This window comes from Chanos chanos, chromosome 3 (genome assembly GCF_902362185.1).
Source record: "Chanos chanos chromosome 3, fChaCha1.1, whole genome shotgun sequence".
NCBI classification, from domain to species: Eukaryota; Metazoa; Chordata; class Actinopteri; order Gonorynchiformes; family Chanidae; genus Chanos; species Chanos chanos.
The window spans coordinates 32,495,050-32,522,965 of record NC_044497.1 but is presented as its reverse complement, the minus strand read 5'-3'; the positions used below and the strand labels follow the sequence as shown (position 1 = coordinate 32,522,965).

General features: G+C 42.3%; 2 protein-coding genes across 2 annotated transcripts in view; one reads left to right on the top strand and one right to left on the bottom strand.

The window, feature by feature from the left end:
- The first annotated feature begins 498 nt into the window (after positions 1-498).
- dhrs3a (dehydrogenase/reductase (SDR family) member 3a) lies at positions 499-5,861 on the top strand. Its single transcript, XM_030769799.1, has 6 exons — positions 499-856; positions 3,746-3,889; positions 4,088-4,207; positions 4,966-5,204; positions 5,416-5,541; positions 5,718-5,861. Exons 1-6 carry the CDS (start codon positions 662-664, stop codon positions 5,800-5,802), a joined length of 909 nt encoding a protein of 302 aa, XP_030625659.1. The 5' UTR covers positions 499-661; the 3' UTR covers positions 5,803-5,861.
- Positions 5,862-9,797: 3,936 nt separating this feature from the next.
- The window catches only part of vps13d (vacuolar protein sorting 13 homolog D), a 37,594-nt gene continuing 19,475 nt past the window's right edge, over positions 9,798-27,916 (bottom strand). Inside the window, exons 41-70 of the mRNA XM_030767200.1 lie at positions 27,604-27,709; positions 27,318-27,470; positions 26,849-26,984; positions 26,461-26,508; positions 26,169-26,319; positions 25,820-26,036; positions 25,453-25,700; positions 24,885-25,076; positions 24,635-24,761; positions 24,383-24,525; positions 24,163-24,293; positions 23,864-24,039; positions 23,608-23,731; positions 23,232-23,467; positions 22,936-23,038; positions 22,530-22,687; positions 22,256-22,364; positions 21,902-22,072; positions 21,626-21,727; positions 21,106-21,255; positions 20,734-20,883; positions 20,419-20,515; positions 20,023-20,171; positions 19,538-19,672; positions 19,097-19,264; positions 15,940-16,072; positions 15,534-15,729; positions 11,620-11,751; positions 10,622-10,862; positions 9,798-10,473 (exon numbers count right to left, since the gene is read on the bottom strand). Of these exons, the coding sequence (XP_030623060.1) occupies positions 10,342-10,473; positions 10,622-10,862; positions 11,620-11,751; positions 15,534-15,729; positions 15,940-16,072; positions 19,097-19,264; positions 19,538-19,672; positions 20,023-20,171; positions 20,419-20,515; positions 20,734-20,883; positions 21,106-21,255; positions 21,626-21,727; positions 21,902-22,072; positions 22,256-22,364; positions 22,530-22,687; positions 22,936-23,038; positions 23,232-23,467; positions 23,608-23,731; positions 23,864-24,039; positions 24,163-24,293; positions 24,383-24,525; positions 24,635-24,761; positions 24,885-25,076; positions 25,453-25,700; positions 25,820-26,036; positions 26,169-26,319; positions 26,461-26,508; positions 26,849-26,984; positions 27,318-27,470; positions 27,604-27,709 (4,514 nt within the window). The 3' untranslated portion in view covers positions 9,798-10,341. The remainder of the gene's footprint in view (positions 10,474-10,621; positions 10,863-11,619; positions 11,752-15,533; positions 15,730-15,939; positions 16,073-19,096; positions 19,265-19,537; positions 19,673-20,022; positions 20,172-20,418; positions 20,516-20,733; positions 20,884-21,105; positions 21,256-21,625; positions 21,728-21,901; positions 22,073-22,255; positions 22,365-22,529; positions 22,688-22,935; positions 23,039-23,231; positions 23,468-23,607; positions 23,732-23,863; positions 24,040-24,162; positions 24,294-24,382; positions 24,526-24,634; positions 24,762-24,884; positions 25,077-25,452; positions 25,701-25,819; positions 26,037-26,168; positions 26,320-26,460; positions 26,509-26,848; positions 26,985-27,317; positions 27,471-27,603; positions 27,710-27,916) is intronic.

Below are 27,916 nucleotides of genomic sequence, written 5' to 3'. Positions count from 1 at the left end.
CACCTTCTGCCTTACATTCCAACATTTGAGTAAAACACTGAGTTCAACAAGTAAGATTAAGACAAATATTATTTCAGTTCTCTAGTACATAAGAGCAAGGGTCAGTGCAGTTGTAACTAAACGTTTGCAATTATGATTAATCGACTATAAAGCTCACTGAAAAGAATTCCGAAGGTAATAGCTTACTGTTAGCGACAGACTAGCAAACTAAACAAACGCGTGGGGCAAACGTCAAAATCCAGCCCCCCTGTTTCTAAGTCTATAGTTATGCGTAAAGTAACGTCCCACTCTGCTGGAACCAGCGCTCATATTATCCATAGTTGTGAATGCGTCATTCTGTTTAGCAAGAGTGCTTTAGTGTGAGAGCAGTGTGGACATTACACACTCGATCAAACTTTCAGAGGCTACATCTCACCAGGTCATACCAGCTCAGGCAGGTCCTCGTATCCCTTGTAGCAACGTTTTGTCTGGTGGGTGTCATATGTCATTTTATCACAAGCCGCATTTTCAAGACTCATACACTTTTTGATTCTATCAAGATCCTTCACAGGATAGGAAACAGTTAACGTGTTTGCGACCGCTGAGTAGATTTTCAGATTATTAGTACCAAATCTTTCTGTGGACGCAACATACACGGAAGAGAAATCGGGCATCCTTCAGAATGGATCTGAAAATTTGGGGATGCGCAGTTCTTTTTCCAGTCCAGATTCTATACTGTATATTGAAGGCAAGCGTGCGCTGGTTGTTACCGTGCAAACGCAAAGACTTGGGAGCTGAGGTAGTACTGATCACCGGTGGTGGAAGAGGCATTGGTCGTCACCTTGCGAAAGAGTTCGCCAAGCAAGGAGCCAAAAAGGTAAAGTATTCCTTGCAGATAATTGTTCATTGATTGGTTGATGAGCAGCTGTGGTGAGTGAAAGCAAGTGAGTGGTGTTTTAAATTTATTTTGTACACAACGCGAAAGATTAGAAGAATTAACAGTATTACTCCAAAATGCGTTTTACTAATAAAATATCATAAGAATACGTCTCTCCACTGCATGACCATTTTGTTTCTTATGCGACATCGCTACATGCGCGTAGTATCATTTGACGAATTATTGACCCTAAACGAGTAATTGTTTAAACTTTATAGTATTGCCTTATGTGACTGAGGATTAAAAAAATATTAGCGCAGCTCCTGGCATGTTGACCAATAGATTCTATCCATCAATAGTGGAATAACGTATCAGCTGACTCGTAGTTATTGCGGAGGGCACATCAGATTCAGGGTTGTACGTCAAGTTCTACCCTGTATTATTAAATTAGATTTGTCAACAGTGATCATCTAAATAATATTTGGTACTATTGGACTGAAAATGTTTTGTTACATATACTTGGCCCAATTCCATGCCACACCCCGTACAAAGAGCCAGCTCTGAGAACACTGTATGCCTGTAGTAACTTTTCACCTTTCTGTGGCAGTGCCAGTTTTAGCACAGACAACAGAGATTGAACTGAACTGTTCTTGCCCCTCGACCAAGCCTAAGCTCTGTTTCATGTTCCTCCTCATATTCTTTGCTCCAGGCACACAAACACAGGTGTTTCCTAAGCCTTTATGCCCTTACAAATGCCCAACAATGGGGTGTTGACAGTCAAGACTAACTGTTTTGTTGTACTGAAATGATGTGTGACTTTTTAACCTTCCCTTTCATACTTCCCTGTCGCTAGTGAAAAAGATCCTCGGCTCAACATAGTCATAATTTGAAGCTGTACTTTCTGCGTGTATCAGTCCACTGAATTCCACTAACAAGATTAACTGTGCCACTTTTGCAATATGCATGTATGCTGGTCAGGAAACAATAGAAGCAATAAAAAGGGAGAGATGAAACCAACAGTAGGAGAGAGGGAGAGAGAGAGAGGGAGAGGGAGAGAGAGAGAGCATATGCATTCATGCTTGTGTATTCATGTGTGTGTGTGAATGGATAGCATGTAGTAGGCAGAAAAGCCTTGCAGATTGGTTACCACACTCAGGTTCATTGGCAGGTCAGCCAGCTTCTGCCGAGCAAGGGTGATGATGTCACTAATGTTATTGTGCATTCTCTTCCCTCCCAGAGGGGAAAGCTTGCACAGAGAGCCAGCAGAACTGAGTGTGCACAAGCCAAGCAGGGAGACACAAGTCGGCAAGGCCACACGTGCCACTCCACTTCTCTCACTAGAATTTCCTGAAAGACAGCAGTATTTTTCAATCAAGTACAAACACTTCTTACTTGACTACAAAAAGCTACAGTGCTCTCATGTTCTTAGTTTTATTGATGAATATTAGCGCTGATTAATTCATTCATTTTTGTGTCCAGTTCAAAAAAATCTAAAAATAGTCATCCTTTATTGGTAAATTTAGAAAGCTTCCCCAATTTTCTAAAAAAAAGATACGCCTGTTGAAAGAGCACAAGTCTAAAATGAGACATGCTGTATGAGGAAGTGGTGTTGTGCTGTACAGTATGTAAATGAGACATTGTGGGTTTAAGGTGCGGAGGCAGCTCTGTGCTCCCAGCTGGGTATTGTCCTGCTCCTGACCCCAGCATCTCTGCTCTAATGAGGGGACGGCAGGCAACTGCCTCCTCCCCTGGCCGTCCTGTGGCCCTACAGCTTGAACTCTCACTGAAAATAATATTCTCTCCATGTGCTGTGTGTGTGTGTGTGTGTGTGTGTGTGTGTGTGTGTGTGTGTGTGTGTGTGTGTGTGCGCGTGAGAGACATTGGCAGGGCATGAGATGAGGCATGTCACCCAGTAAATGAAGAATCACATCTGTTGCTGCTCAATTTTGCTGGTATAGAACAGGCAGAAAACTTAAACAATCCTTATGTGTACGTGATTTTCTTAAAGTGCATTACCACTGCATATAATAAAAGCCATTGCAGAGACTTTGAAAGTATTTCAGAGAGCAGGTAAATGAATGAATAACTGTTACTCTGTAACTGTACATACCTGTGAGTTTGCTCAAGTTCTTTCTGTGTGCATGCATAAACACACATGCATGCATACACACTCACAGACACACACACACACACACACACACACACGCACGCACACACACTCCTGCGCACACACACACACACACACACACACAGACACACACACACACACATTCACTCATTATCTCTAAGGCCAGTGGGTCACTGTTCACAGTACAGTAGCTGTTATGAAGAGGTAAGATGCGATTGTAGCTGATTAGTAAAGCCACCACTGTGCTATAATTACATACACGCAGACATACACAAACATATACTCTTTGAGAGTCTGTGACCAGAAAATTGCTGAGTTCATTGGGTTACTAAGCCATGTAAACTCTTTGTGAGAGAGAGTGTGAGAGAGCGAGATTGAGAGAGAGAGACAGGGGGACAGAGAGAGAGAGAGACAGATAAAGGAAGATAAAGGAGGAAAGTTCCTGCTTGTGTTCATTACCTCTCAGTGACCCCACAGAATGACAGATCTAGTGTCCAGTGACTGTACCAGCCTTCGCTGGCTGTCCCAGCTCACTAACACTCTCACCGGAACACCTTTCAATGTGTGAACTTTCCTGTCCTCCTGGAGAGAGGCAGTTCTAGAAAGAATCCAGTTTTTCCCACTGTATTATTACAATGACAAAACAGGGTTAAACACTGGATAAAAACATCTTGATTTTCACTTATTCCTCTGAAGTCCTTATTGTTTTGTTCATGAATATGTCATTATTTTTATGTTTAATGGACTTTGCTGTACTACAGGTGATTCTGTGGGGTCGAACTGAAAAGTGCCTGAAGGAGACCTGTGAAGAAATATCCATGACGGGGACAGAGTGCCACTATTTTGTGTGTGATGTAGGGAACCGTGAGGAAGTATACCAGCAGGCCAAGGTGGTGAGGGAGAAGGTGAGACTCCCCAAGATAGGCAATTACAATGATTACTACCTTGAAAAGTTTTGTAACAGTGCAACAGTATTTTCAGTCTAAGAACACTGAAAAAAAATGAAATTACTCATGTATCCAGTAGTGCTGGTGTTTAGAGTGACTGAAATATCAAAACAATGGATTGCACCTATGCTAATGGAACCATATAATTTTTTTTAGGTTGGAGATGTCACCATTCTCATTAATAATGCAGCAGTTGTTCATGGGAAAAGTCTAATGAACAGCGATGATGATGCACTTCTGAAAACACAGCACATTAATACACTTGGGCAATTCTGGGTGAGTGTCAGAATACCTTTTTTTGTTTGTTTTGTTTTGTTTTATTTTGTTTAACTAAACTCCTTCTTGGAGTGCTATAGCACTGCCATAGAAGCACTCTGCCTTGAACCTAATAATCAAAAGGTTCTATTTGTTATATTTCAAAACTTTCCAAGTTACATAAACCCTTTCAAACCATTTGGCTTCCTGCTATACTTCTTGAAATGTTTCCCCATGATTAAAACTTGTTTGTGCCAGAATGGAGAAAAGTCAGTCCATTCTTCACACAAAACAACCAGAGACACACTTGGCAGGTACTTAAACAAAGACAGGAATAATTACTGGCTGCTGTTCAAAGAGCCTGGAGAGGCCTTTGTTTTCAGTTATAAAGGGAAACTATAAAGACAGACAGAATATTGAGTCCCTGAGGAAAGAGATCTCCTTAAAAAAATAATTTCACTGTTCTTGTCACTGATAATGAAAGATGACAAGTTTTACTAGATGTAGTCTAATAGTTCGTTTTTTAGAGGGTATCAGTGTGGTAACCTTCAGATCAAACACTCATCTCTTAGGGCCAAATGTAGAGTGACAAGCGGATGTCAGCATAAAGAATGAAACTTTGCCCCCATTTTACACTGATATAATTGGGCGACATTCTGCATTTGCCATCTCTGCATGCTAAAAGGTTTCTTTTTGTTTTTAGAAATTGCTGGAATTACAGGGGGAATAGCCAATGAGTAGAACAAAGCCAAATGTGTCCCATCTCTCCTCCCCTGCAGACCACAAAGGCGTTCCTGCCACGAATGTTGGAGTTATGCAATGGCCATGTGGTCTGCATAAACTCCATCCTTTCCCTTTCCTCCATCCCTGGAGCTATTGACTACTGCACCTCTAAGGCTTCCTCCTTTGCCTTCATGGAAAGCCTGACCCTCGGCCTGCTGGACTGCCCTGGGGTGGGCTGTACCACGGTCCTGCCCTTTCACACTGACACTGAGATGTTCCAGGGCATGAGAGTGAGGTGAGATGAAGCACTGTGAGGGCCGGAACATGAACTAACACAAGTCAAAAATGGCTAGAAAAGAATAAATTAGGTTGATGGATGGATGGATGGATGGATGGATGGATGGATGGATGGATGGATGGGAGGGTAGAGGGATGGATGAAAGGATAGATGGATGGATGGGTCTCATGTTTTAAATGTATTAATTTGATACTGCTCATCTGTTCAGGTTCCCTCAGCTCTTCCCTCCTCTCAATCCTGAGATTGTTGCTCAGAGGACAGTGGATGCTGTCAGAACTAACACGGCATTTGTTGTCTTGCCATGGACCATGCACATTCTTGTCATCCTTAAAAGGTTGGTTTGGGTTTTTCCTTATACCTGTCTGATGAAAAAAAAAATAGAAATTTTGCTAAACTTTCCCTTCAAACTATACATGTTTAAATTTAAGAGTTTAAATTTATTTTGGGGTTAATTGCTTATCTTTGTTAAGCTCATTTTTTCTGCATTTTGTTTGTTTTTCTCCCACTCAGTTTCTTGCCACAGTCAGCCCTGGAGGAAATTTACAAGTTTTCCGGAAGCTACACCTGCATGAACACGTTTAAAGGACGGACATAAAAGTCAAAAATAAACAAACAAAAAAAGAAAACATAGGGAATGTGAGAACATTCAAGGCAGCATTACTGGGCAAGGCAAACACTGGCCACTCTGGTACATCATCAGGTTGGAGGTCTGTGGTGGCAAAGGAGCTCTCATGACTTCACTGAAAATGTCTGTGTCTTGATGGCTTGTTCTCCAAGTATAATAGTGTCAATACATCCTACATGGATTTACCACTTTTAGTTTGTCACAGTCTTGCTGGACAGAATGATCTAAGGAGAATGTAAGATTTCTGAACCACAAACTGATCCAACAGGTAGACAGACTGGTTCAAAGAATGTCAAAGAATGTATTCTTTGAAGATGTGCATAGTTAGAACACCCTAAAAGGTTGACTTGGGTTTATCTGCAGATTTTTACTACATTTTTAAAATCTTTTTCATATTATAATTCAATGTTCATTTATTTTCTAACATGTATTTAAAGTAAAGACACCCCATGTGTCTCAGAGGCAATGGTAATATTGACAAAATACAGTATGTCATCTGAAATCAACAGCACAGTTCTTTTTTGAGTGTTGTCAAGGCTTAGAAAGTTCTGGAAAGTTATTGCCTTCTTGTAGAGTTATTTCACATTCTGCCAAAACTCACAGGCATTTCATGGTCAGCATTCCTCTGTTGCAGCACAGCCAATCATGAGCACTAGTTAGGGTTGTCAAAACACACTCAACAGGAAAGCACATTGGAGAAGGTCAGCCGCTGGAGGTCTCATGAAAAATCAGATCTTTTGTCCATTCATTTTCTCCCTATGACATTCATGCTTAACCCTGTCTTATTGTCACCAATACCCATCTCACAAAGATCTGAAAAACAAGTCTAAAGCACTGCTACTGCCAAGTTGGACTTGAGATCTGAGGCTGTCGAACCTCATAAAGTCCAATCTACATTCAGATCACAAGCAGCTGTTCTCTTTCAATGTGTTCCTGTAAGGAAATCGAAGTTTGGCTCAGTATTCCACATTGTTTATTTCAGCTTCAATAAAAGAGAGAACTGGAAAACAAGGGAGTTTTCAGGCTGTATTTTTTGAGCAGTAAAGGGTTAAGAAAAAACCGCGATGGCAAAGTGTGTGTGTGTGTGGGGGGGGGGGGTGTCATCATACGTGTCAATGAAGGCTCGGCTCTGAGGAGTTAACAGCCGATGAGAAGTAGGTTTTGTAATGGGGCCAGGACATGGAACTGTGTCGTCAAGAGCATGTGTGTGTTGGAAAACTCAGCTCAAATCTCAGGGGGTGAGTTCAGAGCAAGGTTAGCCAAATAGTAGATAAATTTGACAAGGCTGTTGGATAGACAGCTCACCCTGTGATGAACTCTCTGCCCAGGGAATGTAGCAGCTTCATGAGCTCAGGCACAGGTGGAAAAGAAGTAGGACCATGACGGCTGTTAAGGGCATTTGTAGAGCATGTCATGCTTCTGCAAGTGACAGAATTACCTCCACCTCTGCTCCTATATCCAGCGACGGTCCCATTTTATTCTGCTGTATACCCAGAGATAATCCATGAGCATGGATGGTCATATGTGAACCACTCGTACAAATTCTATTCCCTGCTCTGTGTGTGTGTGTACAGGCCTTTGCATTACATACACCCTCATACTGCAGCTTATTTTTTAAAATCATATGCCACTAGCTTGGATCAACAGGGAAAAAATGCCATAAATCTTATTCGTTTTGGTACTAATATTGGGCATGCAAGACAGTCAATATTTTAAAAGTACGGCTCCTTGTAGTGAATAAGGGGTTTGAAAAGCAAAGCCTTGACACCAGTTGTTCAATGACTTGTCGAGACATTCTTTCCACTTGACCACTTTTATGGAAATTATCTCAAGGGAGGGGTCCACAGTCAGGAAGACAACCATGAAATTGAACAGAATGGCCAGTTTTGGCTGAACAATCCTTGACCTACAGCAAGTCTTTTTTTTCCCCTCTCTCTGTCTCTCTTTCCATAGTATGGGACTTGGGAGAGTCCTCTGGGGACTTCTTGAATGTTCTTGGGAGTAAGTCAATATAATCCCCAACACAATGTTTTGGCGTTCACTGTACAGACTCTCAGGCCTTATTGGCACTGTGTATATCCAACACTGTGTAATAACTGTGTCATGGGACAAGAGACAAACAGGCTCTGAACTGCACCCCCAGTAAGGGGGAGACCCTTGAGTCTCCATCAGACTGTCAGTCAAGAAGAAGAATTGAGGTAGGGTGCTTGGAATGCAGGGTTGTTGAACTCAAGGGAGCCCAGTCTTTGCTGTCTGTGTGGAAGGGAGGATGTTGGACAGTTTACACAAGCCCAGCGAATGTAGTTTCTGAGGGTGGCAATGAAAAACATCAAAGGATTTCCCACAATTCACGGCATTTCAAAGGTCAAGTTACAGGAGCAGGCCAAAGATACAGTACTGAACCTAAAGGATTTCAGGGGAGATTAAATATGGCTACAGTGGCTCAAATACACACATCACACGCAAATTCTCATTGCAAACATTAAATTTTATTACTAAGCTTTACAGTTTGTACACTTAAAAAAACACACACACACACGAAGAAAAAGATTTATATACCCTATTATTGACTTAAGTTGTATGTGTCATTGTGTTATTAATTCAGTGATCTTTGAGGACAGACGTGGTTTTAATAAAACAACCATCAAATGCAGCAAACATGTCCATAATATTAGTCAAGCAGAGTGAATGCTGGAGGTACAGTTACAACTCTGTTCAAAAACAATTTCAAAAGATAACAAATGTTATTTTGGGGGGGGGGGGGGGGGGGGGGGGGCAATATCATCTACATATGGGTCTATTCCACAGAAAACTAACATGAAGATTTAACATTTCTATCAGTGTATGCTTTCTTCAAGATGTACGCAAAAGGAAATGCTTATTTTCAACATGGGATCTGATTTTTTTTTTCTACATCCAAGCTGGTGAAGACATACGGAATGCAAACTAGGAAGTTTACAGAGGTAAACAAGGCAAACAGAAAAATCAATCTCATATTGTATGTCGCAGTCACTATAAAATGAACATGAGGTGACAGTCATTCAACCTCTAATCCACTTCTCCAAAATGAAATATTTCATAACTCTATCTCAGACATTTGTCCTAACACTATGTAAACAATATTGAAAATGGCTGATTAATGAATGTGTTCATTCTTCCCAGCTTGCTCATGCATAGCTTGACTATCTCAAATTTCAGTTCATGATGCTCTACTCAAAACTCAGTGCCCTCAGAAAAGGTCCTCAGCTAGAGGACATACACAAAGAAAGTCACGATCATATTGGGGAATCATGCTTAGCTGAGCAAACAATGTTTATTTGGAAAGCAGAAGGCAAACAGGATTACTCTGCAGCTCAGAACATTATTCACTGCAGTGGATATTTGGTGTGACTGACAAACTGGGGGATCTTTCTTCACATAAAATATTACTTCATATTAATAGCTTTGAAAAAAATAAAAACCTCTATGAAAGACCTGCATTGAATCCATATTTTTCTGTCTTGCATGGGAAGACCCACCCATAACAGCCTTAGAACCAGTGTTAATAAAAGGAACTGCATTTGGAAATTGCAGAAATGTTAACAGCAGTCAAAGGCACAGATTCTGAATATGGCAAAGCAATTATGCTTCACATCAAGCAAAAAGTACACATATATGCACTTCATAACAAATTAAAAGAAACACCCTTTCAAGTTTCAGGCCTTCAGAAAAAGGACATAATATAGCCAGGAAAAACTGACCTTTATCTAGGAAATGATGTCATTTCAGTCATGCTGACAGAAGAGGCTTAGAAGGGAAAAAGAGGGGGGGGGGAAATGCACCTAAATAAGAAGTCCAGTGAGTGGAGTTTTGAGCCAAGACCGTGGGGTTGTATGGTTAAAAGTGCTGAGAGACTGCAAGCATACATGTCTGTTCTTTGGTGAGTCAGGGTTGGCTCACCAGTAAGTGATGGGAGCAGCTGCATTTTCCCCACATCAGTGCAATTTATTAACAATCTTCAACCACAAAATATTTCCATACACACACACACATGGAAAAAAAAAAGAAATTAAGGGCAGTTTTGTACTGCAATCCCAGGTTCATTTCACTTCTTATAAATCTACTGATATGTACATGGCAGATAGTGTTAATCAGTGTGTAGTTATATATGTACATGTTTCATTTATACACAGACATATACACAATGTTATCTTTATATGTTTACATCTAGTGACAAATATCTTATAAACATTTGTAAAACAAAATATTTGTTACCTCATTCATTCTGCATAAAGAGAACTTGATAAAATACTTGCATATATTTCACATATTTAAATCTGTGCTTGATGAGGGTGTATAATTTGCATTTTTAGAAGAAACAGAATCTAGTGCATGTGTGTCAAGTACTGCCTACGGAGGTGACAGATTTTCTTAAAACTGATTAACATTCACAACATCACAAAAATAGGGGGGGGGGACCCCACTTTGAAAGCGTGAATAAAAACACCTACCACTCAATGGCCTATTGAGTTAAGAGTCCAACAATAAGCTATCTTCATTTTCATTAGGTGGTAACATGAGCTGCTGATCGTAATACAGACTCTTGGCATAGTTGATTTCTTGCGAGATCTTGGCTGCAAGGCTTTCATTTTTCACATGAACCTGGATAAACGTGAAAAGAAAAAAAAAATACATTTTTTTTTTTACCAAGGTTTATTTGTAAACCATATTACAAGATCATAACCTCTTAGGCACTTCAATACCTCTTTATTGTGAAGCCTCAGCCAACTCTGCAAGCAGAGCTACTCACCATTGGTTTTTGATGTGACGGCCCTGGAATGGCCACGCCACTACTGGTGCTTTCAGCTTTCTTTGTTAGCTGCAGATACACTTTCCCATGGTCCTTAGAGACTAGGCAGTGATACAGGTCATCATATTTGACCTCGAGGAAAATAGCTTCCCTGTCGACATAATCCCCGGGTTTGAGGAAATACACGGCTTTGGAAGAGATGAGCACACAGTAGGTATCTATTGGCTCCACAGCGATGAAGCTAGAGAGAGACGAGGGGCAGAAAACAGAGGGATAGATTAAAATCTGTGGTGCCGACGTGATCCAATTACAGATTCTTCAGATTACAAATTTTAAACATTGAAGTCCAGACGCTCTGGTACAGAGGAGATAGTGAAGGATGAAATGACAAAGCACCATAACTGATTGCTCTCTGCACATACAGACAATCAGTGGTGAGTGGCACTGATCCTCCTCTTTTTTCCCCATTAAATAAAACATATAATTTCTCCCTAAAAACTCTGTGTGAAGAGGCAGCCCCGTGGCTGAAGAAGAGTCCTGTGGCTGAAAAGAGTGATTGCCTCTTTGTCACCTCTGAATGGAGAGGTCAGGTAGGACAGCAGGGGCTCTGCTCATCTGGATTAATTAGCCTAGGACATGACAAATGCCTTTTTTCACCTGGCCACCACCAAAGTCTGAGTTCCCAACACCACAACCTCCCCACAGCTCCTGTACACTGCACTGGGCGAGGGTTTTTCTAGATGTGATGTTCTGAACACCTTTTAAAACATTCATGTGTCTGTCCAGTTTGAATTGCAGATTGACTAAACAAACCTACATTTAGATAAACAGATAAAAAAGATAAACATTTAGATAAAATGTTTAGATAAAAAACCTAAAATGTATTTATATTTTGTTTTCTAATTTTTGACAAATGATTCAGCAGAAAGTCAGACACTCAACAATGTTATGTGTGCATTGTTTTGAAGGATCTTGGAACTTGTAGGAAAAATACTCACTATTCTATGTGGATGTTGTCAGTGAGGAGGAAGAGTTGCTCCTGTCCGTCAGCCTGAACAGAGGAGAAGCGAGGGAGCAGACCCTGGGGCCCCCGACAGCAACGTGGCTTCCTCACACGTTGGACATTCAGCCTGAAAACAGCACAACCTGAATGACTAACAGCTCTTACAACATACAACTCATCACAACATTAATCCCCCAAAAGCTCATCAGCACTCATAATAACAGCAACGTGGACAGTTACAACTACTGCTGACATAAAAGACCTCAAACCACAATGACACATGACACATTTGAGGATTTGTTCTCAAGAGGCACTTTCATTGACTATTTCAGTCTCTTTTGTTTCACACCTCTTATTTACATAAAACAGAAAGGAAGAAATACACAAAAGTGACTAAGTAGCCGATATCAAAGCAACATCATTTGCTGTGAAGATATTTTCCTCGCATCATTATGCACATCATTTTACACTGTAACCGAGTCAGCTTGATCGTGGTATTCCGTGTAATGGATAGAGGTTTCAGGAACAGGGAATACAGAGCTCTTCACCACAATCACTACCGCTGTGTTTGTCGCCAAACTGATTAAATTCACCAACTGGCTGCAGTGCCAAGGTAAAACTTGGGTCTCACATCTCCTGCAAACCAACCCTCTTCCCTGGCTGCCACTGCTAGGCCAAGCCAGAATTCCTACATCTGGCTTGAATCTGGGCCTGCAGTCATTTGATTAGAGCTGATGGTTTCCAGTTGATTCACAAAGACGGCAGTGTATCGGCACTGAGCTTCTCTGTTTAAAGTGCAGGCTGTGCGTCTGCAGCTGCCCCTGCTAATCTGGTGCAGGATGAGAAATACAGGAAAAAAGGAGCATTCCTTACAAAAGGATGTGTGTAACAGTTTGTCTGCAATTACTTTGAAAGCCTTCCTTTTCATTTAAGCATGCAGAGTAAAATCATCTGATTTTAACTTGGCTTTAAATGCAGAATCTAAGCAGTGCTGAACTTCTTTCTTTTGCTTCCAAGATGCTGATATCAAGGTCGTACAAACAACGTGGCACAAAATAAGCAGCATCTATAACTACTGCTATGTTTCAAACACACTAAAACCTGAGACCAGCCTATGCTACTGTAAGCTACAATGTACATCAAAACCAAGACTTTGCTTTCAAAAATCACTGCAGGATAACAACTGATTAACTATTGCCTCATTGTTTTAGGAATACACAAATTCAGGTCTGTCTGCTTGCAGTTGGAAAGGAGTTTGGCTTTGTATTTGACATGGAGCCAAGGTTCCCAGTTCTGAATATAAGTCATAAGGTCTGAAGGTATGTCTGAAACTGAAACAGTAAAAGACCCAGCGAGAGTCCTAACCCCTCTTCCTCCAGCCTCACCCTGCACTCTAGAGGCACTTGCACACAATGCTCCACGCTGCATTGTGGGATTGAACAATAGGGTTCAACTCCAGGTCAGTCTCAGGACTTGGACAAGCACCAGTCAGCCGTCAATGGGAGCAAACAAACAGCTCTTACTTTTTGCTCTCTTCCGAGGAAAGAGCATCAGCACCAGGCCGAGGCTACGGAGAGCGTTTAATCTGGTGGACCGCAGACAGCGTGATGGAGAGCGTGTCGACTGGAACTCAAGGCACTCTCGGTAGCCCCCTCTCTCCAGTTACGCAGCTCTCGGTAACACACATGCTCGAAAAGAACAGCACTGCTAGTTTTGATTCTGATCAGCACGCTGCTACTAAAAATACATTGGTGCCAGTGGGCCACTGGGACTGTGGTGAGACATCTCATTTGCATGTCTGGCACTAGGTCATGAACACATCACAAAAGATTGTCTCTGTCTAATACTTACCGTGTTTAAAATTCCAGGTTCATATTAGAAAAACACAATGTGGTGAGCTGCATACAAATCGTCAAAAAATGACACAGATTCATGATAGGAATCAACACGAGTAGGGTCTTAATATTCTGTTCATGTGAGACAGGAATCCACAAAATTTCAAACAGGCACTCCTTTTTTTGATCTTTTTTCTGTGATGGAATATGAGGTTTACCACAAGTTAAATATGCAGACAAGTTCATATTAATGCCTTTTTCTGAGAGCTGTCCCAAAGCTGACAGTCAAATGCGAGTCAACAGGCAGACCACATAAGGGAATTCCATATGCAGGGCAGGGTAATAGAAAAGACATGCTTTTCAAACATAAAGTGACAGCTATGGGCTGGGTGCTTATTTAGCCAAAGCCTGAGCCGTGCACCCCCAGCCCCCACCCCCACCCCCACCCCGTACTTCTGTCTCTTTGTTTTGGGATTGTAATTGAGCTGCCTCTGGAAACCTGCCTGGACTGCACAGTGCTGTAGGGAGGGGTGGACGAGTGTGTGTATGTGTGTGTGTGTGTGTGTGTGTGTGTGTGTGTGGGGGGAACTGGAAAGCACTGAGAGACAAGGGAGGGAGAGTTCACTTGCAGGGCAAGAGAGCAGAAGAAATACGGACAATTCCTCAATTTCTAGTCCCTGACCCAGTCTGCTTCTCATCGACTTGTTTATTTCCTGTTTGGGCTCTGACGAGGCATGCTTGTAGGGGATGTAATGAGTCTGTTCCACCCCAGAGCAGAAATGACCACAACATCAAACATTTTTCTCCATCGGCTTCTTGTGCCTTTCATGTCCTCTACATTAGAGAAATTATGACACAGGAAATAGTCATACTTGTAAAATGAGAAGATGGATGTTCTGCCTGGAACTACCCTCTAATTAAAGAAAAAACAACCAAAATGTTCACACAACAGTATATGGGTTAGATTCAGGGTAAATGTTAGCAGGAGCGTATATCCGCATGATGTTTGCACGGAGAGACTACTATGTTTGTGTTTTCACTGTATGAGTGTTTTACCTTCATGTCATTTTTTGTGTGTGAGTGTGTGTGTGTTTGTGTGTGTGAGGTCAGACAGTGTCCGCTGTGAACCATGATTCCTGCACACGTTTGGGGTGAACTCTGGCTGAACTCCTGGACGCACTGTGGAAGGCACGCTCCGAATGCCTCCCCCCATGACCCCCCACCCCCCCTCTCCACAACCCGGCTCCCAGCAGCACAGTTCATCAGCAGGTCCCTTCCCTGCACATCATATCCTCTCTCTCTCTCTCTCTCTCTCGCCCTCCCTCCTCCCCCCCCCATGCACGGCAGGCTGAGGGAGGACAGGAAACCCTCTCATTCCTCCAGTCGGAGGAGAGAACCACAAACACTCTGCCGCAGGTCCGGCTCCCACAGGCGCCTGGCCGCCACACATATACATACGCAAATGCAGAACAAATGGCTTTACATACCAGACGCCTTGTGTAATACGACCTGCAGTTTGGCCCCCATCATAAAACCTCAGGTAATTCAGTGGGTTTGAAAGCAAGAGGTCGAGGTGACACCTGAAAGGCTTGTCTTAAAACAGTGGGTAGGAGGTAAAGCCGGCTTTATGTGCTGGTGTGGAGCATCAACAGGTTCTCTCAGGATGTTAATTAGAGCAGAGACCAGCTAAAGGTGCTGCCAGCCACGAGCTTAACTAATCTAAAGCCAGGTGGGGTTTATGGGGCACATCTGGCATGTCTGATTATGGTCTGTTTGGAGAGCCTTTGAATCAATTCATAGTGCAGTAAACATGGTGCTACAGAGGAGCCAAAGTCTCACACAAAGCCTGAGGAGTCTTCATGAGGTCATACCCATAAAATTATCCTAAAGCAGACACTAGTGGGCTCCTTTTGCTACACTATCAACAAAACAACAGTCATCTACACTGGCGTCAGACCACATGTAAAAACTGAAAAAAATGTGCTAGACAAAGCAAAACACAAATATTGTGCAACACAGTCTAGTAAAGCCAGCTGTGCAGTGATTTGTAAAGGAGTATATTAAGGAGTTGTACCTGTGATTACTCAGGCTGGTCAAGTCTCGAACAGTTTGAGCTGTCTCTGAAGCAAAGTCCAGAGCTCCAGCCACAGGCTTAGTCACTGTGCCAACTAAGCCTTTTCCCAGGCCTGAGAAGAAACCGCTGACGCCTCCCTCAGTCTTAACTCCCTCCACCGTGGAGGTGATAACACTGGTCAGACCACCAATGATACCTGAATAACACAGGGCACCAGTCAGTGAACCAGCAAAACAAAGGGCACAACCTATCACTTTCATATCACATATGTCCAACATTTCGCTGTCAGAGATATTTTGCATGGGCTATGCAAGAAGGTCTTTCTACATGATATGATGCTACTAAGTAATAGACAAACAGATAGATGCATTGTACACTGACAAGAGAATCTCATATATCATTGTACCGTGAGCTAATCCATGAATCCCTGCCACAAGATGCTCTCCACTGGTGGCTCCATGGTAGCGAATGTATTCTCGTTCGTTCTGATGGCGGTTGTCCATGGTTTTGCCGAGACCATCTGACAAAGTGCCGGCAAACTGGAAAAACAGGCATAAATTGAAGATTACAAATACAGTATGATGGACTCTTTAGCTGAATGGTTTGGTGAGCTAATCGTTTACACAAAAAATACAGTTAAGTATAGAAAACACATATAAATGTATGATACTGCATTACCAAAAAAAAAAAAAGTTGAAATCCATCATTTTTAAATACCATGCGATGCGGGTCTAATTCATCAAAAACACTGCCTATACTGGCCCTTTGAGCCTGTCCAAAGATCCCTGCTGGGTCCCTGAGGGGTGTACTGTCTGCTATGGACAACATCAATGACTTATTGAGGCCTTCTGTGTGGAGTGATTGATAACTCATTTGTCTTAGAACCTCCCGAGACCAAAGGGCCTTCTCTGCTGCCCACTCGCTCTGTAAAAACATGTTTTTGTTCAAAGTTTATGGCAGTAAATTCACATAAAAACTCTGACAAAGTTCCTTATCTCTTCCTGAAGAAAAGTCTGGACATCTCCAAGTGCTGCTGATACATTTCGAAAAAGGCTAACTATAAATTTCATTTTGACTTCTAAATTCAAACATAAATTTCTTATCTCCTCATTCTTATGTCATTAAGTCACATAAAACATTACAGCTTTTACGAGGGATTGTGTTCTGGGCTAGTGGTGTGGTTCTCATCTCTACAATTGTTCTGCTGTTGAACTATGAAGACACATTGAGATAACTGATTTTACACAGTGCCTTGTCCAGCTGTCAAATATATCAGGCAGTAATTTGTCTACTGGGGTGGCTTCCCACCCTCTTTGCACAGTTGACCTGACTTTGCCCAGAGAGGCTCCCCCACGTCCCCAGCAGGTGCCTCCTGGAAGTGGGTTTGTGTTACAGGCTCAGCAAGCTCCCTACTGGAGCCAGAGCACTGTGTAAACACACAGCGCATTTTGCTGCACTCCAGCTACAGCCCAGCATGAACTTGGGATGACCCCTCCAAGCAATGTCCCTGATGAGTTCAACTGAAGGCCAGCACTGATTCTCTCTCGCTCACTCTCTCTCTCTCTCTCTCCCTCTCTCTATGCTGTGAAACTAAACCAATGCACTTACTATAATCTGAGTCTTTGGGGGCAGGGAAAAGATGATGAGAATGCTTTCAAGTTTACAGCCCCCCCCCCCTCCACTACTCTGCTGAGGCTCTCTCCAGTCTCAGAGCAGGGCCCCAGTGTGAGGCTGCGTCTGAGGGCTGGTGACACTGGAGGAAGGGGGTTCAGGAAAACAGAGCAATAGCATGACGGTCATAAAATAGATGAGGGGTGTAGTGATCAGAGAAGGGGGAGAAGACACTGAGCTACGGTGAGAGTAAAACAGTTCCTGACAGAACAAGGCTCTAGTTCATTAACAGTGTTTCAAAGCTACAAGTAGAAATTTGATACGTCACCCCTATTTCTCTCCACAACAAGGGCCTAGAGCATTAAGACAGTCAGTGGTAAATGATAAGACAGTGATAAGACTGTCTAGCTAGCAGAGATGTGAAGATGTATAATTCTCTCTGTGGTCACTGGAGAAAGTTCATCTGACTCATTAAAAGCAGCACAAACCCAAACAGGTTGTGAAACAGTGACAACCATCAATCACAGGTGGCTGTTCGAGGTACGTTAAGCAAATTCTGGGTGGCCACTGACTGGATTTTTTGGCACCTGATCTAATCAAAACCTCTTCGACATCATTTTCTTTTCTTTTCTTTTTTTAAATCCTTCCTACAGAATTCTATGGCATGGAATTTTTATAAGGTTGGGAATTAATCCTCACAAAACATTTTTTATTAGACTCGCTGGAAATGTTTGGAATGTGCGTGCAGAGAGTCTTTTGTTCTTTTGTTTATGCTCATGAAAATTTTGTTAGTGGCAACAAGGGAAGATAACAATGAAAACAAACCTTTTTTCTCCATGGAACATAAGCGGCACATTAATCTATCTTCACAAAGCAAAAATGCATGAAAACTGCCAAAGAGGGACCAAAGGTCTAGGATCCATCTGACTTCCATCTGCATATTCCAGCTCATGTATCAATCTCATGCCAATAAATAGAAAAGCCCTGCATTCTTATCCCAATAGCCTTTTGGGTAAGCATTGGCAGCCTGGTGTCGTCAGTCTAGATCTGTTGCTTCTAGCTATCAAATAGACTCAAAGATCAAATGAAAGGCAGAGAGTTTAATCTACAGGGACCAAGAGTTAGGACTGTTTGACTGTGAGAAACAAGTAGGACTAAATGAGGATTCGGAGGAGAAGGAGAAAACGTGCATTCTTAGCTCAGCTCAATGATGCCATTAGTACCACTAAAATTCAACCTGAAAACCCATGCACTGGTACCCACTGTAATTCACTGCTATGTCAGCCAAGGCATCCAATTTTAGATAAAAAATATATTTGAGGGGGAAATGTAGCACAATTTGAGGGACATATTGTAAATTTGTTGTCTTTTACACATGTATTTGAGTAAAGTGGGATGTATTGCTGGCAGAAAATACAGTATGAATTATTCCAAATTTTGCAAGCAACTGATGATAAATACAACTCAGCTCATGTTTCAAGCATAGGAAATCTTTATTGTCAACAGAAAACCCGGTAACACCCCTCGTGGGTGTTTCTATTATTAAGGTCATCCAGATTTAATTGGAATGCCAGTGACTGAAATGGACACCTGATCTTTCTATGCTGTTCCATTCTTTTTCTTAGAAACCAACCCATGTGCACTGTTCATAGCAAACTGACAGAATTACCTGAGTGAAGACAAAAGTAGCATACAGATTCTACCCTCTGTCTTACATTTTCCACCTCTTTCTGAGGTTTTGACTGAATGCAATCACTTCTATTTATACAATGTTTTGTTATAAGGGGAAACAGACACTGAGCGACCAACACCATAATTCAAACAGAATAATTAATGAGCACAAAAGCAGAGAACATCATCAAAGGGCCGACGGTGGATATAATGAGAGTGAGGTACTTTCTCTGAATCCAGATTGTGTTGGCAGTTATTTTCTGAAAGCTGTTTTTTATTACCTTGGCTGCTGAGTTGGAGAGTCCATGAGTGACGTTACGGATGAGCCCTTCCACATTGCCATATTTAATGAGTTCTGACACTCCCTCAGTAACATCGTTTAACAGGCCTATAGGGTTTCCCAGGAAGTCCACAGAGCCCAGGATCTGAGCTGCCTGACTCATCAGCTCCTAAATGAATATGGACATATCGTGTGATCTGTCTCAAAGTAAATCATCAAGATATGTAATCCATTAAGAAAAAAAGACAAGATTTTCTCTCAAGTAAAAGGGTACAAAAGACCTCTATGGTGCAGATGGATGGTGACTACAGAAGGGTACTAAAACTCTTTGAAACAGGCAGAGTATATGGTTCAAGCAGATGATCAGCAGTGAAAGCAGAACAGCGTTTAAAGTCCCACACGGTAGGAATGGAGATGGAATGCTGTGTGTGTGAATACTAACCTCTCTGAAGTGCTTCAGGATGTCATTAATGATGATCTCCTGGGTCTCGTAAGGGTGCACTCGTGTGAAGGGGTACATGTTAATGATAGCGTCCTCAAATCTAATGAGTGGGATTCCCAGGGTCCCCTTCAGCGCCTGACCACAACACAGAGGACATGGCTGAGAGACCATTCAAAATTCACAAACTCAAATTCACACAGTTCAGTTTTAGGGAGGTCTTACATATCGCACAGCAGTTATATTCAACTTTAACACCGCTAGGCATCTTTGAAAAATGCCGATAATATCTGCAGAGACACAGATAACCCCAGGATGAAAAGAGAAATGCCACTGCATCCCCTTGTGTCAAACAGAGGAAGTGTGGACAACACTTTCAAAAGAGAAATTTTACAATCCCTCATCTGTTTAAAGCAGCTGACTGAGGCATTTTGTGGCTGATGAAACATACAGGTTAGCGATGTCAAGACATAAAAGAATGTCCATACCTTGAGGTCTGGAGGCAATTTGTGTGAGGTGAAGACACTTAGTTTAATCTGGGGGAGACTGATCTTCAGGTTCTCAAAGTAATAGCGCTTTGGAGCTCCTACATCCTCACTGGCCTTCTCATACAGGTTCTCATCAAGTTTCTCCACCTCTGAAACACAGGTAAACACCACAGTTTTACACTGCTTAAATACACAAAGACCAGGTTTGCATTTTATCCCTCTGTATAGTTTTACATTGCTTGAACATGCAAGAATCTAACTGCAGCCTGATGTGCAAGAGCATTTGTTGTTTCCCTCTCTTAAAACAAACAAAATCAGTCAAAAAAAGGTTTCACAAGTGATAACATGTAAATGAAATTCTAACATGCAAAGCAGACAAACAGGGTATTCACACACCTGCCCCTGCCTGGCCGTAACCGAAGAAACTGAGCAGCTTCAGTAAGAGTTTCTCCTCGATTATGACGGAGAAACGTCGAGTAGTAACCATGAGGTGCTGGCAATGGAAAGAAAGTTTACAACCAGTATGTAGAATAACTGTGTCGATGAGGTTCAGGTCAGACACTATGTATAACTGCAGGACATGCAGATGATGAGTAACTGATTTATTAGTAAAAGACGTGTGAAAAGATTAAACAGATATCAAAGCACTGTTATCAAGAGGCTTTTAGGGGGGGCTCTCTAAAACTCATGAACACCGTGGTCAGGACTTACCTTATAGAGTTCTGTAAGCATGAGATTGCTGGGGACTTTGACAGCACTGATCTCCAAGGCTGGGCCAGAGTCTACAATACTGTTCTCATCAGAGCCTGGCGTAACACATATCATTACAGGCTGAGTCGTGCCCAGCAGTTGGTTATCCACCTGGAATAAAGACAGGAGAGAAGACAGGTCTAGGTTTCATTGTGACAACATTACAAGTAATTTTTTATCCAACTTTACTGATTCACTTTAGTTGCCTAGAATGAACTGTGCATTAATAAAAACTGAAAGCCCAACATCCCCTTGATTATTCATTATCCGACTGCTGGAGTATTCGGAGCTCGCACTATTCCACCTGAGATCAGATTTTTGGGAGCTGATTACCTGGATGTTCTGTACCCTGAGCTCCAGCACCTGGCTGACAGCGGTGCGTGTAAAATGCACATCAATACCGGAAAATGTCGCAAACACCAGCTCCTCTGGGAGCTTATTCACCAGAGAAATGCCTACACCCTCCTCCAGATTCACCAACACCTGCACAAGACAAAAACACAAATGGTAGAAAATGTTGAACAATAAAATGTTCCTCCTTGTAGTTTAAGGAATGTTTGCAGCAGTTCTCAGCTATCTTTGTTTTTTTTTTCTGTAGCAGTCATATCAGCTATTATGGTGAAGCGCCAGTTAAAAATGTATCAGGCTTATTGTGCATGTTCTTTCAGACACAATACTGGTGATTTAGTTAATAGCTACAACAGACATTGCTTAATGGATATAGAAGCTAATTTTGTTATTATCAAGGCCAACATTGTTCGTCTAAGGAGTTAAGCAAGTGCACAGATTCTCATGTTCATAAATGAGGAATCATTATCTCCAAAATGAGTAATTAGTCAAAAGTAGACTGCACCTCCAGCTCGTCCTCAGGGACCGTCTTCTGTGCAGTGTCTTTGTTCTGCTCATCTTCTGATCTGGTAGACGCGCGCTGACGCCGCTGGTTAAAGTCACTTATCTGGGGGGAAAAAAAATTTCAAATTTCAACATGTTAGAAATTTTAGTTACCTTTGTCTACAAGAGTATAATTCAAAGACATTATGTTAGCAACTCTACTGTGAATCCATAACAAGCAATTAAGAGGGACTCGACGTGTGTTAAAGTCAACTGTTTGACAGTTAGGTGTTCTGACCTGCAGGACACGTGTGGGTCCGTCGGGGACAACCTGCACAGACAAAACCCCAGAACCGGGTCTCATCTTCTGGTTAATGAACTGCTGTTCTGGCGCCACCTCTGACGGTCCTGAGTCAGGCCCCAGCACCACCTCCGCACCATCAAACAACCCTGCCACTCCACCCCTCACCTGGGGAAAGGCATAGAGTCAAACTTTAGAAGAGGAAAGTGAGTCAAACCCTTAACGGGACTGGGTCTGACAAAAAAAAAAACACACACACACACACACACACACACACACACACAAAAAACAGGCTCAGGGGTTTAAAGGGTATTATTCAGTTCAATTCTAAATCAGTATGGTCAGGCTGACCTGAACAACCAGTCTGGGTAGGTCACAGGTCAGCATGCCTGAGCTGAAGTGCCACGTCTGGGTGATGCTGCGGCGTGGGTCTGGCCGTCGCAACATGAGAGGCTCATAACTGCACAGCAAGAGAGAGGAGAGAGGTTAAGAGGTTAGGAGTAAGGAACACAAAATTAAGACATGGTACAGTATGTGCCTGCCAGCTGATGTATCTCTTGCTGTTAATTCTGAACATTATACAGTGCACAAGACTGAGACGTGATAAAATGTAATGACAGGTGACCTGTTGTCGGTCACGGCAGCCAGTCCTGCAATGTCCAGTACGAGAGAGGAGCTGAGAGGTCGCGGCTGGGCAGGTTTGCTCTGTGGTGGAGAGGAACCCTCGTGGCACAGCATGCCCTGTCCGGTCATCCTCCACAGCTGAGACCGCTTACCTGGCTCCTGGAGAGCAGAACACAGGAACAAGAGATATCTTTAAAAAAAAAAAATCGTAATATAACAATACATCAAAATATACCACATAACACACTACAATTTGTATCTGAGATGCACCTATTTCTGACCACATCTCAGATGGGAAGTAAAAATGTAAAAATAAAATCTCATCTGGAAACAAGCAGAACAAAGCGATATATTATTCTAAAAGCAAATGATGATAGATTTCCATGCATGATATGAAGAATGAATACCTTTTTCTTCAGTATGACTCTCTGTGTCTTGGTCTCGACATCTAGCACCAGTTCAGCACAGCTCACCACACGCTTCTTCCCCACAGGCCTCTTATCAGCATCCCTACAGTCACAGCCAATTCTCAATCAATCAAAGCAGCGTCATTTAAATCTGCTTTGTATACATACATACAAATAGGGACACTGCACAAATAAACAGAGTTTCCAACTTTCATATTCATTTTACTATAAATAATGTAGTTGAATTAGGAAAAAAAATGGAAAGGGACTAAGTAGACATCTGTATGATATCTTACTGAGAAAAGGTGTATGTGGCAGCAATGTAGATGAAATTCTCGTAGTAGAGTTTGTTGTACTCCCGAAAGAAGTTCATGTCAGCAGTAACCTCTGAGGAGCCAGCACCCTTCACAGTAAGGGTAAGGTAAGGAGGTAGAGTGGGTTCATCACAGGCATAGTCCAGTACTGAACCAGCCTTCACCTCTGTGTGCAGGGTTATGTCCGGCACCCCATGCTGCCAGAACTGGATGGGCACCTGTTTTACACAGTGATTTTCAGGAGCTTGTCACTGAATGTTTCCCAATTTCTTTTCTTTTTTTTTTAATATATGTTGTCTCCATTGAGAGAAAAACCCAACACTCCCATATAACATATAGGCAGTAAAAGGTTATTTACCTCAGAGATGTTGTCTATACGGAAAGGAGGGGGCAGTTGGTCTGTGTCACTGAAGGAGATTTGATATGTTGCTCCTTTGAGAGAGATCTCAGCCCGCAGGAAGAAGCAGTTCCCGAGTGTGTCCCTAGAGGAAGTATCAAATCAAATATCATGCCCCATTACACAAGAACTCTCACAATTTTTTGTTTTTCACAGGAAACAGAAAAATGTTGTTTTCTCACAGTAAAAAAAAAATATTGCTAGCATTGCTGGATACCTCATGTTGACATGAAAGGATTTGGGCTTATTGACCTCAAACCCTCCAGACCATGTGCAGTTGGGGATGTCCATGAGTCTGACACAAAGGAGCTGATCATAGTCGTTCCTAGGCCAGTGGAAAACCACACTGGACCCTGGGAGAGTGGAAATATAGCCCTCTGGATTTGAAGTTCCCTGAAATTTGAAACCAACAAGTCACAAAATTTCTTAAAAACAAAATGACAAAGTAAAAACAACATAAGTCCATTTCCAGACACAAGTGTAGCCTTCCCTACAGCATCTGTAATGAGCTCTCACCTTTCCTTTGGTAAATTCTCTTTGTGAAAAGGCTAGTTTGTGCGATGATCGATTGTCAAGCAAGTAGCGTGGGGCAAAAGTTACAATGTGTGTGTCACGATAGCGGCCCTTCCCTTTTCTTGTGTTGATTCCTGTGATAAGACCATAAACCATGTTAGATCATTCGTTAAGACAACACAAACACATGACTGGAGATGATAAATGACCCAAATTCACTTGCCTATATTGTAGATGAGCCCTGGTCTGTTTCCATGTTGGATGACTTTAACTGCTCTCACTCCACTACCTCCATCCAGAGAGAAACCCTGACACCAGCCTGGAACACCGTCAGGATGGATCCCTTTACCAATGCGCATAGTGCACCTGGTTAACAGAGGAGGAGAAATGTGTTCAAGACATTCCATAGCAATGTCACTTTCTGTCCAAACAGGCACTCTGTCATTTCTACAGTAGCCCACTGTCATTTACTCACATGTTGGGCTGTTCTTTATCAGTGTAACAGAAGAGTAGAGGGCTAAGGCTCCTCGCTAATTCATGCTCCTCAAACTGCCCTGCAGCATCAGTCTTCCCATTATCTTGACGGAAGATCAGAGGCAGTCCTGGGCAGCCAAAGAAGAGAGGGAAAAAAACAATTCTCAAATACCATAAAAAGACTGTATTGTGGTCGTATTTTTAGGGTGATTAAGGCTTTATATCTTGTCTGTTTCACTTAGGTGCTGTACCCGTCTTGTTGATGAGCCAATAGGGGGCAGAGATGAGGATCTTCAGCGCCCCCTGTGCTCTGAGGATGATGCGAATAGTGAGACATAGCAACCGCTTGTTGGCATCATACAGTCTCATGCGCACCACGTAGTTCTGAGTGCCAGGAGGAATCAACAGCTCCTTACACACGGGGAAGTTCTCCAGCATCACACCTGGGGCACAAATAAAACAGCGATACTCGCAGTTAAATATTAATAGACAGGTTTGTCAATTTTTTCCATAACACCTTAAAAACACACTACTGATAGGGTTACACAACACTACCAAGATATTCCTTTAGATGTGATAGCTGAATTTCAAGATTATAGCTAGAGACAATACCGTATAAGAATCAAAGCATTCAGGATTTAAGTCAGACAAACCATGGCTTTGTTGCATCTACTGCGTACAGGGAAGGATGAACTGTGAAAAACTATGCCAGTGGAATGCATAAAACCCCAACCTGTACTTGTTTCAGGTAATAAAGCAACATTAAATAATAGATTCATAAGCCACTGAAAATACTCTGGTCATAAACTTTCAACATACCTAACTCCATGTTCTGAGAGGTGTCTGCTGCATGGAGAACAGCCTCTTTGCCAGGTTTCATAGTTCCCTTAATTGAAGTCCCTTTGATGTAGTAGTTAAGGTCACAGGGCAGTAGATTGGCCAGCACTAAAGTGGGCAGAAGGTAGATGGTATGGCCTGGTTGCCTGTAGATCTGGTTGGTTCCACCTGCCACGGTCTTCGCCGGCTGCTGGTCAGGGTAGTTCTCCTTTTTGATCACCACGCAGAACCTGTGCAAAACAACACCATGAAATTCTGAATAAGCCTCAAGTCATAGCATAAGAAACAATGAAGCCAGTTGTGTTATTCAGTCAAAGTCTCTTTTTGGCTAATGTAATGCTACACCCACCTGAAGCTGCGTTTGAGATTGTCGTCAAAGTCGGCTGACTGGCACTCCCTCTTGCTGCTGCTGATGTCTCCTGGCCTCTCCACAGAAGTCCAGTGGATAGGAACCTTACAAAAGAAGAGGCCCAGGCCTTTGGGACGTGCCTGCAGCCTCCATGAGGTCAGATGTAAGGGGATAGCCAGAGCCTCACCAGGCAGGATAGGAGGAAGGACAACAGGTTCTGTACGGATGAAACATTACAGATCTCTCAGACCTTCAGTGGGGCAAAGCATCTGCATGATGTCTTATTGGTGAGAGTATCAGTGCTCTTCCTCAAGGCAGAGGAATTACATGAATGTTTGCATATACTCACTATCAGGTGCTGAAGGGCTGTCCAGGCGAACTTCCATAGGTACCTCAAGCCTGTTTTTGACCATAAGAGCAGACTGTACGGTGATGACCTTCCGTGCGCCGCCCTCCATGGTGATGGAGAAGACAACTCTAACAGGAGGTAATGCCGAGAACTGGGCAAACACACCACAGATAGCACACATGCAGGTTACATCACTGATGATGCGTCCAAGCGCATCTGTAAGATGTATCTTTTATCTTATCAAATAATACACACTACTGAGGTATATACAAGTACTTAGAAAGACACTTACATATACGTGGGGGTGGATGATGTTAGTTCTACTAATTGGACTGCCGACCTAAAGGAAATAAATCACATATGTTTTACTTAGTATCCACACATGATTTAGGTTCAAATCAATAATTAACATTAGGCTTTAAACAATTAAACATCAATAGTGAGAATTATAACGAAAGATTGGTTCAATTACCAAATTGAAAGATGTGGGGGGTCTGCGAACGATTGACTCTGACAGGGGTTTACTTTGATTTATTAAGCTATCAATTATTCATTACTCATCGGATAATCAAACAGACTAGATTATTCTTTATTAAAGCTTGAAAATCAAGTGGGATAAATCAAGCCATGAAAGCCGTAAGAAGTGCATACGACGTGGAAAATATAAATAAATCACTCACAGTGCTTGAAGGGTTGTTGTGGTCTGGAGCAGCATAGCGGAAGAACACCCCAACCTTGTCCACAGAGACAGGCTTGACTTGCTCCCAGCCTCCCACACGCACTAGCAGCTGGTGCAGCTTCAGCTCATGGGTGTGTCTGGAATCAACACATACACAGTATTTACATACTGCTTAAGCAACATCAGAGAAACGCTAATGTCTGTTAAAGAGAAATCATGAAGACAGCAACAAGAAAGAAACAGCAAAAGGCGACAAGAAATAATAAACTCCAGACAGAGCGATAATATTCCCATTTATGAGAGAAAAACAAAAGTCATTAAAAAAAGACAACATGCCCTCCACTTTAACAATGCTGAGAATTTACATTTCATATGAAAATGGTACATTATTTCCCATTCATAGCTGTAAGCTGAGGCACGCCAGATGAGAATCTGTGGAAAAAGTGCTACAAACACACAGACAAACAGACCTGTGTCTGAGCTTGTCCCGTGCTTCAAACTCAAACGGAATCTCTTCCCCCGGCAGCACCTCTCTCCACTGACTGACATTGTGCGTGTCGTCCACACAAGGCCCATGCACAGCAGATATAGAGTCAGCACTACCACTATGAGACAGCGCCACCCTGTGGAGGCAGGAGGATCACACGACTTTTACATAAAGCCATCAAGCGCACCATACCCTGACATACAAAAAAGTATTTTAAAATGTAATGCATTAAGTTGCTAGTGTAACAGTAATAAACGTGCCCCTCTGACCTTGTTGGGGTGGTAGTTAGGGTGGCGAACCACATAGTGCAGCCGGTATGGTTACGCAGGGCGTAGGGCACAAATGGCTGTCTCCTCTTGGACAGCTTCACATCCGCTGCAATAAAACAATGGAAAAATTACTGACCAACATCAAATTCAAATGTGAAACATCAAGAGTAAAATTATACTAACCCACATGCATAACAAACAGCATCACAGCCTTATCAAATAACACAAGGAAAAACAAAACAAAGAGCAAAACGAAAAATGGAATGCTGAAACAGACCAAATTAACAAAGAAATTAAACATTTTTTAAGACAC